We start from the raw sequence: 12,345 nt of genomic DNA, 5'->3' as shown, positions 1-12,345 counted from the left end.
TATCCCACCTGACGTTGGAATCCTCAGTGCTTGAGTCTTGATCTTTTCTAGTGAAAGCATTCTTCCAAAATGAATGCTGCAGTAGGCCCGCCCAAGTTAACCTTTATCAATCACAAATGTTAAAATTCTATTTTAACATGATTTACTATGCAGAATTCCCAGGACATGTCTCAGATGTAAAATGAGAGATACAGACTTTACAATTTGTAAATATCTCTATATAAATATACCTCTGCAATTGTTTCATACTTCACTCTTTTAATATGCAATTAATCTGTCTCAGCAACAACAGAGGAAATAATCCAGAATCTTAAATGTTACATCCCCATTTTGAGAAATTTACCCAAAGGAGATAATTGCCTAAGTGAATAAAAACAACCAAAAATATACAAAAGCATATTTTTATTAGAGAATAAAAGAGTCTGACACCTAAGTATCAGAAGTCTCAGGTTCACATTCTGTAGAGCCTGATGAAAATATTTTGGGTTCTCAAAACAGTCTTTGAAGGGAGTCAATAAATAACCTAAAATTCTAAAGTAAATATATCAGATATTATCAATCTATAATTCTGTCATCCTTTACGTCCCAAGAGAGGCTTGATTATTCTAAGCATCCTACCTGTTTCATACATTCAATTTTTGGAACTTCACTTTTAGAACTTCATTCAGAAATAAGAATATCAGCCTCAAGACTACACACAGTCACTCCTCTGTTTAGGAGTCAAATGTTATCCAGCTAGGTCACCAACATCGAAATGATTTCAGGCTGTTATCCAAAACCCAGACTCACTTTCACAGCATTAATACGTCTAGTATATTCATCAGACTCAGAATGGTTAAGCCTGACTGAAATTTTAAAACAAAAATGAAAATAATTTATATTTGATTAAGTACTCACAACTTCTGTATTGAAATAAAAACTACTTCGATCAAAATTAAACACATGATAAAGAGAAAGAATTTGCAACCGCATGTAATACCCCTTTTATACAAAGGGCTCTTAAAATTCACTAATGGAGAAATAAAAATTGTCAATAAAATGGAATTTCTCTTTGATCCATCAGATTGGCAAAAATTTATAAGATCAACAAAGCCCACTGTAGGTAACTGTGGGAGGGAAGGAGTTTTCTAATGTTGCCGGAAGTATAAACCAGCACACGCTCCTGGAACGCAGCAAAGACATCGGACTTTTTAATGTTCTGAGCTTTTGGCCAGCATCCTTGCTTTGAGAAATCTACCCAAAGGAGATAATCGCCTAAGTGAACAGAAACAACCAAAAATACACAAAAACATATTTACTGGAGCAGTATGTAAGATATTGTAAATCCAGAAGCACTGTAAATGTTTATTGTTATCACAGGTTATCACATGCACATTCTGCAGCCATTTCAAATGACTAAGCAGAAATAGAGAAAAAACTAGGTTATGGAATGGTACCATTTAGGCAAAAATTATAAAATATAGGGATACAAATATGTGGAAATAAAGTATATTTGTATCCTATCAAAAGATGTCTGGAAGCTTATCCACCAAAATAACACACATCCTAAAAGGCTTCTATTGTAAGCAGGGGAGGTTTGTCCTATAACTTATACAAGAATTAGCATTTCCTTCTGCAGTTTTTCTCTCATACTTAATGAAGAGAGAGAATGGATTGTTTTATATGCTACACTAAACTTATTCTTCATTTTACATCCTGAAGCAGGGACCTCAAATACTTGCCTAAAACCCACCAGTTACCTGGTGGCAGAAGCAGAACTAGAAACCAGTTGCTCTCGTCTCTTGGGCCCGAGAGAGCCCCTCCCCATCGCCCCCCTCCTCTCCCCTCCCCTGTCCCACGCCACAGGGATTTTTAAGTTTCTGTCATCACTGTAACACAGAAAACTCCCCCTGTGCCTGTTACCCTGTTGCTTGACATCCCTATTATGACAGGATTATCATAAAAACATAGCATATTGAACTACCACTCAGTCATTAGTACGTTAACTACCTTGACAGTACCATCCCTAGTTCACTCGTCTAAGCCAGTTTGAGCCTGAAATCCACAACGGAAAAAAATCCACTTCTTGGATTTGGGAGTTACAAGAAGTCTGCCAACCTACTAGGCAACTATTTAATACATTAAAAGAGAAATTGACTTTAAAAATTCCTCATGATTAAAAACACCTGCAAACAGAAAACACTCAATGTAAACTCAGATTTCTTCTCTTTTTTTAAAAAACAAGAGGTAATTTGAAGATCTCTTTGTATAATAAGAACAGTACTGTTTTAGAAGTAAATGAAAGGAAAAAAAGATTCCACTATTCATTCGTATTAAAATACCATTCATACATACCTTTTCTGAGGATCTTTTTGAAGTAAACCATCAAGCAAATTAATAAAATCTGAAGAAGCTTTAGGAAGAGAAGAATCTATACACAAATTCCCAAAAGAAAAAAAATAAGTAGATGAATACATACCCTACATCAACACTTGAAGTAACAGTATTTTAAGCACATAAATTATTTATATATACATTTTTTTTTTTTTTTTTTTTTTTTTTTTGCTGAGGAAGAGTTGCCCTGAGCTAACATCTGTTGCCAATCTTCTTTTTTTTTTTTTTTTGTATGTGAGCCACCACCACAGTATGGCCACTGACAAGTGGTGTAGGTCCATGCCAGGAAACCAAACCCAGGTTGCTGAAGCAGAGTGCACTGAACTTAACCAGTAGACCACCAGGACTGGCCCCATAAATTACTTTTAAGAGAACACTGAATTCATTAACAATTACACCCTCTATTTAATGGGAGAGGGTCACAAAAATAAAAAACATTTTTTCTTAGACCACAAAAAACATGAATCTCAAAAACTAAGTTTTGACTAACCTCTAAACTTTCTCTTTATTGAATAACCCCAGTAAGGGATCACTAGCCTGACTAACTCAGACCCTTGTCTTCAAGTATTAATTATCTCATTTTCTGCAGCATTCCTCTTCTTCTTCTCCTTCTTTTTTTTTTTTCTTGGTGAGGAAGATTGGCCCTGAGCGAACATCCATAGCCAATCTTCCTCTTTTCTTTTTTTTGCTTGAGGAAGATTGTTGCTGAACTATCATCTGTGCCAATCTTCCTCTATTTTGTATGCAGGATGCCACCACAGCACGGCTTTATGAGCAGTGTGTAGGTCTATGCCCAAGATCTGAAACTGTGAACCCCAGGCTGCCTAAGCAGAGTGTATGAACTTAACCACCATGCCACCAAGCTGGCCCCTTCTGAGGCATTCTTAACTTGATCAACTTTGCTTCATAATATACTATGATTAGAATACTTGCAGGGGCCGGCCCTGTGGCCTAGTGGTTAAGTTCAGTGCACTCCGCTTCAGCAGCCCAGGTTCAGTTCTCAGGCACAGACCTACACCACTCATCAATAGTCATGCTGTGGCAGTGACCCATATACAAAATAAAGGAAGACTGGAACAGATGTTAGCTCAGGGCAAATCTTCCTCAAGCAAAAAGAGGAAGATTGGCAAGAGATGGTAGCTCAGGGCAATCTTTCTCAACAAAGAAAAAGAAAAAAAAGAATACTTGCAAGGCTTCTTTACTTTGAAGATTTTTAACAAGAAAATAATAAATATCACAATATTATGATACTGTCCACTTCCATTAATCTCCAAATGTTCCATCTTTTAAAAATAGACAGATATATAAAATGACAAAATTATCAGTCTATGGACAAAAGCAGTGGCCATGAAGACAATGGCCAAAGACATGGCCAAGCACCCCCGAGACGAAGCAATCAAAACAGACGGTGTTATCACGCTCTACGGCCAGAGTGCGATGAAGGTCCCTATGACAGCAGTAAGCTTGGGCACCAGTGGTATCGTGACCAGGTCTTTGACACCTGCATCTTCAGATTTCTCGTCCTTGCATAAAAATCTTTAACTTACAGGAGAAAACAATAATCAATACTATGAGTACTTAAAACAAAACAAATCAGAAGTCATCATTACACAAATATGGAATGACTGATTCCCACAAAAACTAAGACAAAATTAACGAAAAAAAAAGAAATATAGCTTTTTAAGAAATATAGACTATTTTTAAAATAAAGTTTTTTTTTCTTTCACCTAAGATGATTCTTGAAATAGTGAAATACTCTGTATTGGTATTTCTTCCATTATTTACTTCTGAAAATTTTTTTCTTTTAAAAACTCATGACGCTATTTTTTGTAAAGTCCTGTTTTCATTTATGTGTCTTAAGATTCGCTTTTTTTGTGGTGTACAACAAAGTGGTTCATTATGTTTGTACCTTCTTTTGTTTTTCTTTTCTTCCCTTATAACTGTTAATGGTAGATTGTTGTATTAATCACAATTTGTATGATTAAAGTTCCAACACTTTTAAAATACTGCCACTATATCTAGTTTAAAAGACTTTGAAAGCTTATCAAGGTAGCATTCTGCTTCGTCAAGATAAGAATTGAGAAATGCCTGATTTCTTCCTGTTCCAACACTAAACAGAAATAGCTACATGGGATATGAGTACAAATTAAGCAAATGATACATATAGACACAAAAAAATAAAAGTATGAATTTTTTAAATCTTTAAACCAGATTTCTTGTGACAGGAGCACAAAATAATTGGTGTTTTTAAATGAGTACTTTGTTTTCCATTTCAGTATCTCAAAGAAAATGACAAAGGGAATGCTAATATTTCTAAAAATATCAATTTGGGACTATTTATAAAATATAAATTTGGGGGTTATGACAATAAAAACAGACTTTAAAAGTGCACCTTTAGTCAGTGTAAAATGTAAATTAACTGCATTTATAATAAAAATTCATACCTTTTGGAACAGGGGGCAAAGGATCTTCATAAAAAATCTTTTCAACTAATTCTGAATAACTTTCTGAGAAGAATGGTGGTTTTCCTGAAATCACAAGAAAACTTGCAAAGTTAAACAATAGTTTGCTATCACCAATAATTCTAAAAAGAATCTCAACTACAGATAGTTCAGGATTACACAATTTACAGAAAAAAAAAATATATAGCAATAACCAATTATTGAACACCTAGCACATACCAGACCCACCATCTATATATTTTCATACTTCTGTAATTCAAAATTTATCATCCTAACAAATACATAAATTCACATATGGACCACCACCATGATCCAAGGGCTGCGTGGGCTACTGGACACATCTGAACAATTCAGTCACAGGTACCTTTATAAGTTTCTACTAATAATCACAGTTCTTAATAGATAGGCACATTGCAACATTCCAAATGATTATTATACCCATATAGCAAAAAGCTCCTAGGAATCTGCATATGCCTAGACATCAAGCAATTCAGCCAACATCAGTATACAGAAAAAGTTAGAAAAACCAGCTTTTTCACATCTTATAGGTAAAATATTTGCAAACTACAGATTTAACCTTTGTGTGTGCCCAGCTCTGATTTTAAGTGAACCAGGAAGTAGTCACCTGAAAACATTTCATAGAGCAGGCACCCCAAAGACCAGAGGTCACTGGTGGTGGAGAAGTCAGTACCCCTCACAATTTCTGGTGCTGCATATATAAGAGATCCTAAAAACAAAGTAGAAAGAACAACTTTGTTAGGCATTTGTATTGTTCTCAACACAAATATACCCAGAAGACACCTGGAGAGGTGAAAAAAGATGGGAAGAAAACATGCACATAAATATCACTTGTGTGAATTTACACTGTTTAATGTTTTCTAATTTTTTTTTTTAAGGAAGATTAGCCCTGAGCTAACATCTGCAGACAATCCTCCTCTTTTTGCTGAGGAAGACTAGCCCTGAGCTAACATCTGTGCCCATCTTCCTCTACTTTATATGTGGGATGCCCACCATAGCATGGCTTGCCAAGCGGTGCCATGTCCGCACCCGGGATCCGAACTGGTGAACCCCGGGCCGCCGAAACAGAACACGCGCACTTAACCGCTGAGCCACCGGGCCAGCCCCTAATGTTTTCTAATTTTAAGGTTCCATTTTATAAGGACCTATAAGAACACAAACAGATTTTGAAAATCCACTTGAGTTAGAGATGTGGTACACTTTGTATATTCTTTTTTTAATTAAAAACTTAAATAGTCAAAAGAAAAGAACCTTTGATTATAATATTTTTATTAGAATAGGTTAAGTTATATAGCAGTAACAAGCCCAAATTCTCACTGACTTAACAACAAAGGTTTATTTATTACTCAAACTACATGTCCACCAGGTCAACCGAGGGGCTTTGATCCTCACGGTCACTCAAAGACCCCGGCTAATAAAGGATCCATCTCAACACATGCTTCCCCAATCACCAAGGTAGGGGGAAGGAATGCAGCAACTTGCACACTGGCTGTGAAAACTCCCACCTCAAAGTGACTCACATCACTTCTGCTCACATTTCGTTAGCTCTGGCAGGAGAAATATACAATCCTACTACGCACCCAGAAGAACAGGGAGTATTTAGTAACAGCGCTAAAGTGTGCCACACATACCTTACACAAAGTTTAGTATTACAGAGAAATACCAAATTCTAGAGCTAGAAAGTTCCCTTACTTACTGATGAGACAAACTAAAGCCTAGCGGGTACCCTAACATCCCGTAAGTCACACAGCTGGGCATTTCCAGTCCACCCACCAAAACCCAGAGTCCTTGTCTCTTTCTACTCTACCTAAAAGCCTTCTGTCTTTCAATGAGCATGTTCTTTCCATGAAGTGAGTAATCACCAATCTCTTGGAAAATAAAATTCCACTGAGGGGGCTTGCCCGGTGACATAGTGGTTGGGCTCACATGCTCTGCTTCAGTGGCCCAGGGTTTGCCGGTTCAGATCCCAGGTACAGACTACACACCGCTCATCAAGCCATGGTGTGGCAGCAAGCCACATGCAAAACAGGGGAGGACTGGCACAGATGTTAGCTTGGGGACAATATTCCTCAAACAAAAAGAGGAAGATTGGCAACAGATGTTAGCTTAGGGACAGTCTTCCTCACCAAAAAAAAAAAATTCCACTGAGGTAAACCTTCCAGCAAATTATATCTCCAAGGCCCATTACAGCCCGATCAGCAGCCTCATGTGTCCGGACACATGGTTTTAAAGTCTTCTATGTGACATTTTTGCTATGCTATCACATTTTATGCACACATTCACTCATTCAACAAACACTTTTGAGGGCCTATTTGCCTTCAATTTGCCAGATGCTGAGAAAGCAAAGATAAGTATGACCTTCAGGATGCCCAGGCACCCTGCCCAACACTTAACAGGCGCCTCATTAACATTCGTTGAATGCGAATGTCCGTCTGTCTGCCCTGACTAGAGATGTAGTTCAGTGAGGCCAGGGATTTCTGTCTGTTTGCTCACATCCTCATTCCCAGTACCCAGAACATGCCTAAATTTTCGTTGAATTAATAAATAAAGGCACTAATGAACTAATGAATATAAAGTCCCTATCTTCACAATCAAATGGGGAAAGACAAAAAAATACTTCCACATGGTAAGTTCCATGACAGATTTACACACAGACTATCATAAAAGTAACAGAAGAACCAACGCCTAAGTGTTCAGTCCAATAAGAGCCTGTCAATCAGGGAGACAAAGGTTTCCTCAAGACAGCAGAACCTAGGAGAGAAGAGGAGAAGAGGGGGTGCATTCCAAGAACAGGGAACTGCAGGAACAAGGGCAAAGAGGCTAGCAACAGCTTGACATGCGCAGGAAACCGTAGACAGGGTATGCTGCTGGAGCATAAAGCAAGAGGCAGGGAATGGAGGAAGGAGATGAGAACTGTGTTAGTCTGCGTCCTCTGACAAGCAGACCCTAAGACAGGGTTAAGCACGGAAGGATTTCATCACAGGAAACACCTTTGAGAAAAAATGGAGTAAGCTGGTCAGACCACAACGCATGCTGGACCCCAAGAGGAGAGAGAGAAGGAAGGTGAAGTGGAAATATCCTAGACTGACATGCAGTGTAAGAAAAGGTCAGCAAGACCACAGGGCATTCCCAAACCAACATCAGCCATCAGAGTGTCTCCCAGGAGTGGGCCTGCCTTAGTATTTCAGCCATGCTCCATTGCTAGCTGGGTGCAGCCCATGAGAAGTATGTCCTCAGAGCAAAAGCAGCCATGGATTTCCTCCTTAAGCAGCTACAGGCCGTGGTCAATCATCTTCCCTACAGCTGAAGAACAGTGAGGTGCATTTTCACAACCACCACAAGAATGGAGAGGTAATCAGGGACCAGATCTGGACACTGGAACTCTAACCTGCAGGCAGGGAAGTCTAAACTTGACACTCATTTCATTCAGCCCAGTTTTCCAGCTTCTCTCAGTCAATCAACAATACTGGGCCAGAAGTGAGCCCCGCTTGACATAACCCCATCACTCCCTCCTCCACAGGGCCACTTCACTTATATAACTTTCCCGTCCCTGAAGTTTGGCACTCACGACCCAGTCCAACCCTCCAACTTCATAGAAGAGGGAATTAAGACTCTAGAAGCTACGTGGCCTCACTCTCAAGGTTACACAGAAGCAAAGGCAGGACTAGGATTCAGGCGTCCTTATGAAGACGCTCTTTGCAATTTTACCTTTATGCAGCCCAAGCAGCTTTTTTCTCTCTGCTTTTGTTCATCAGTATCTCATGAGAGCACCAATGTTAACAGATTCTTAATGGCCATACACCACTTCTAGAGACCAATCGTCAACCCACCTCAACACCCAGCCCCTTGCAGACGTCAAAAGGCAAAATGTGTATTTCCAGTGCTTTGTTCAGCGCCACGCTTAGACTGCAGGTTCTCAAAGGCTGGAGAAACAGAGTGATTTTACTTTATACTTTTATCTTCATACCACAGGGATGTAAAGGTCAGTGCCCTATGACATGGGTGATCCCTAGTGGTCGTGAATGATGGTTACAAGTGTCCTCCATCCTTGGTCTAAGAGGCTAACCCGCCCCGTCACAGGGACTGTTCTTAGATTAAGCTCAGAAGTAACAGAGCGTCCCTGCTAGAAACTCTCACCTCTCTCCACTACACAGCCCTCTCCCTCTTACTAAAGGGGAATATTTCAAACATACATTCCTGAAATATACCACCTTTCTTGTTTTCAATAAAAACATAAAACAATAATAATTCAGAACTTAACATTCTACTAACATAGTCCACAGTATTCATTTTCCTAGAAGGCCAGTCATTCTATGGAATGGTATTTGGGGATCCTAAAAGCCTTCTTCTTGGGCATGAAATTTTACCTCATACAATACTGGCCCTGAAAGTTAAACTTCATTTCATCATATTTATGGGGCTACAGTTAATCAAATGCTCCCTACCCTTTCCCTCATTCCTCTCATCCCAGGCCACATGACTACTAAGACCAAGGATGCACAGTGCCCTTCCCTCCGTGGTGAGTATACTAGAGCTTTGGTGTCCCAAAGTCTCGTGCACCTGCACAGGGAACTTGAGGAGGAGAGATCTTTACCACTTCCCTCAAAAGTTCTGGTATAAAAAATATCACTTCACACCCTCCCTCAAGTACAGCCATTCTAACACGCCAGTCCCCAGCTTACTACCAAACCACCTCCCAGAATGTACTCCTAAAAATCTTCCTTAATTGCAGAATATCAGCTACTCAACAATGTTGAACAAATATCTACTTGACCCACGAGAATGCGCCAGGCACTGATCTAAGTGCTGAGGACACAGCAGGAATCAAGACAAAACTCTCCATATGTTCTAATGAAAGGTCAGTGACAAATAAAGCTAAGGATAGGATACAGGCTTTGCTAAAGGTTTCCCAGGCCTTACACAGTATTAGATCCACGTGGAAAACTTTAGGCCCTGGACAAAACCAGCCCTACATCCAGAATTCTCCTGGTCATTATTATTTCCAATACATTATTTGACAGGGAAAATACAAGGCTGACATTATCTCTTAAACGCATGACTTGGGCAGCCCACAACCAGTTAGGATCTAGAAGCCCACCACATACCTTTGACTCTACTTTTCATGTTTTTCTTCAGTACATTTTCTCCGCTATCACCTCCTCCTTCTTCTGCTGCCACCAAAGCAAAGAATTCTTCCAAATTTTCACCTTCCACTTTTGCCAAGCAAAAATTACTAAACTTCAATGTGCCAGGCCCTTCTAAGAGTATCTATAAAGGTTAAAAAATGCATTCAGAAACAAATTTAATTCAATTTTCACTTCCATCAGTACCTCTTATAATCTCACTAAAGAACTTTGAACTTTGGCTTTCTTGCTTCATCACAATTCAGAAAATTAAATGCTTACAATTTTTTTTAAAAAGCAGCTAAATAAAAATAAATCCAACATATTAATAATAATAATAGAATCAATATTAAATTGTCCATTCTCAGATGTATATCTTGAACACATCACATAACCACAGAGGGAAACCTCAGGCTTTTGAGAAAGAAAAATGTATTGCATGTGGAACAATCTATACTTGCCAATCCTCAGTGACAGCTGAAGGAGGATTTGAAAACCTACCTGCCAGAGGTGTGGTTTATTCAACAGTGGAAGTATAATGTAGGATTAAAATTGAGGTTTTGAAGTTAGAGATCCAAATTTGAACCCTAGATCTACCCCTTATGGCAGTCTGACCTGGAAAATTTAACCTTTCTAAACCTCAGTCTCTTCACCTATAAAATGGGAAAAATAACACAACTCTTCAGAATGTGGTAAGGATTAACTGAGGTTACATAGGCAAAGAGCTTTGAACAGTGATGGGCATGTGATCAGTGCTCAAGTCTGCCAATATAATTTCTGATTAGAAGTTATCTGCTGATTGTTGAAACCATGCCAGTAAGCAGTGTTCTATTACTTTTATCTTTTCCTCCTGAGTCATTAAAAATATTTCTGATAATAAAGGCCATATATGACAAACCCACAGCCAACATCATACTCAACAGACAAAAACTGAAAGCCATCCCTCTGAGAACAGGAACAAGACAAGGGTGCCCACTTTCACCACTCTTATTCAACGTAGTACTGGAGGTGTTGGCCAGAGCAATTCGGAAGGAAAAAGAAATAAAAGGAATCCAAATAGGCAACGAAGACGTAAAACTCTCACTGTTTGCAGACTACATGATCTTATATATAGAAAACCCCAAAGAATCCATAGGAAAACTATTAGAAACAATCAACAGCTACAGCAAAGTTGCAGGGTATAAAATCAACATATATAAATCAGTAGCGTTTCTATATGCTAACAATGAACTAACAGAAAAAGAACTCAAGAACTCAATCCCATTCACAATCGCAACAAAAAGAATAAAATACCTTGGGATAAATTTAACCAAGGAAGCGAAAGATCTATACAATGAAAACTACAAGACTTTCTTGAAAGAAATTGATGACGACATAACGAGATGGAAAGACATTCCATGCACATGGATTGGAAGAATTAAGATCGTTAAAATGTCCATACTTCCTAAAGCAATCTATAGATTCAATGCAATCACTATTAAAGTTCCAACAACATTTTTCACAGAAGTAGAACAAAGAATCCTAAAATTTATATGGAACAAGAAAAGACCCTGAATAGCCAAAGGATTCCTGAGAAAAAAGAACAAAGCTGGAGGTATCACACTCCCTGATTTCAAAATATACTACAAAGCCAGAGTAACCGAAACAGCATGGTACTGGTACAAAAACAGACACACAGATCAATGGAACAGAACAGAAAGCCCAGAAGTAAACCCACACATTTATGGACAGCTAATATTCGACAAGGGAGCCAAGAGCATACGATGGAGAAAGGACAGTCTCTTCAATAAATGGTGTTGGGAAAACTGGACAGCCACATGCAAAAGAATGAAAGTAGACCATTCTCTTACACCATGCACAAAAATCAACTCAAAATGGATTAAAGACTTGAATGTAAGACCCGAAACCATGAAACTTCTAGAAGAAAACATAGGCAGTACGCGCTTCGACATTGGTCTGAGCAGCATATTTTCAAGTCCCATGCCTAGGCGGGCAAGGGAAACAAAAGAAAAAATGAACAAATGGGGCTACATCAAACTAAAAAGCTTCTGCACAGCAAAGGAAACCATCAACAAAATGAAAAGACAACCTAACAATTGAGGGGAGAAGATATTTGTAGACCATGTATCAGATAAGGGGTTAATATCCAAAATATACAAAGAACTCATACAGCTCAACAACAAAAAAACCAACAATCCAATTAGAAAATGGGCAAAAGATCTGAACAGAGATTTCTCCAAAGAAGATATACGGATGGCCAACAGGCTTATGAAAAGATGCTCAACATCATTAGTTATCAGGGAAATGCAAATCAAAACTACAATGAGGTATCACCTCACTCCAGTCAGAATGGCTATAATTAACAAGAC

The 12,345-nt window shown here is 38.6% G+C and overlaps 1 protein-coding gene across 6 annotated transcripts in view; it reads right to left on the bottom strand.

Annotated features, from left to right (window-relative positions):
• Nucleotides 1–12,345, bottom strand: part of ULK4 (unc-51 like kinase 4) — a 507,669-nt gene that overhangs the window by 475,457 nt on the left and 19,867 nt on the right. For all 6 annotated transcript variants that reach the window (XR_011527046.1, XR_011527047.1, XM_070575799.1 and 3 more), the window contains exons 5-9: nt 9,959–10,121; nt 5,461–5,562; nt 4,818–4,901; nt 2,335–2,410; nt 9–101 (exon numbers count right to left, since the gene is read on the bottom strand). Coding sequence is in view for 4 of the 6 variants with exons in the window: in XM_070575799.1 (XP_070431900.1) it covers nt 9–101; nt 2,335–2,410; nt 4,818–4,901; nt 5,461–5,562; nt 9,959–10,121 (518 nt within the window). In the remaining 2 variants the exon portion in view is untranslated. The remainder of the gene's footprint in view (nt 1–8; nt 102–2,334; nt 2,411–4,817; nt 4,902–5,460; nt 5,563–9,958; nt 10,122–12,345) is intronic.

This window comes from Equus przewalskii, chromosome 15, assembly GCF_037783145.1.
Source record: "Equus przewalskii isolate Varuska chromosome 15, EquPr2, whole genome shotgun sequence".
Lineage (NCBI taxonomy): Eukaryota > Metazoa > Chordata > Mammalia > Perissodactyla > Equidae > Equus > Equus przewalskii.
This window is presented reverse-complemented; position numbering and strand designations above follow the sequence as displayed.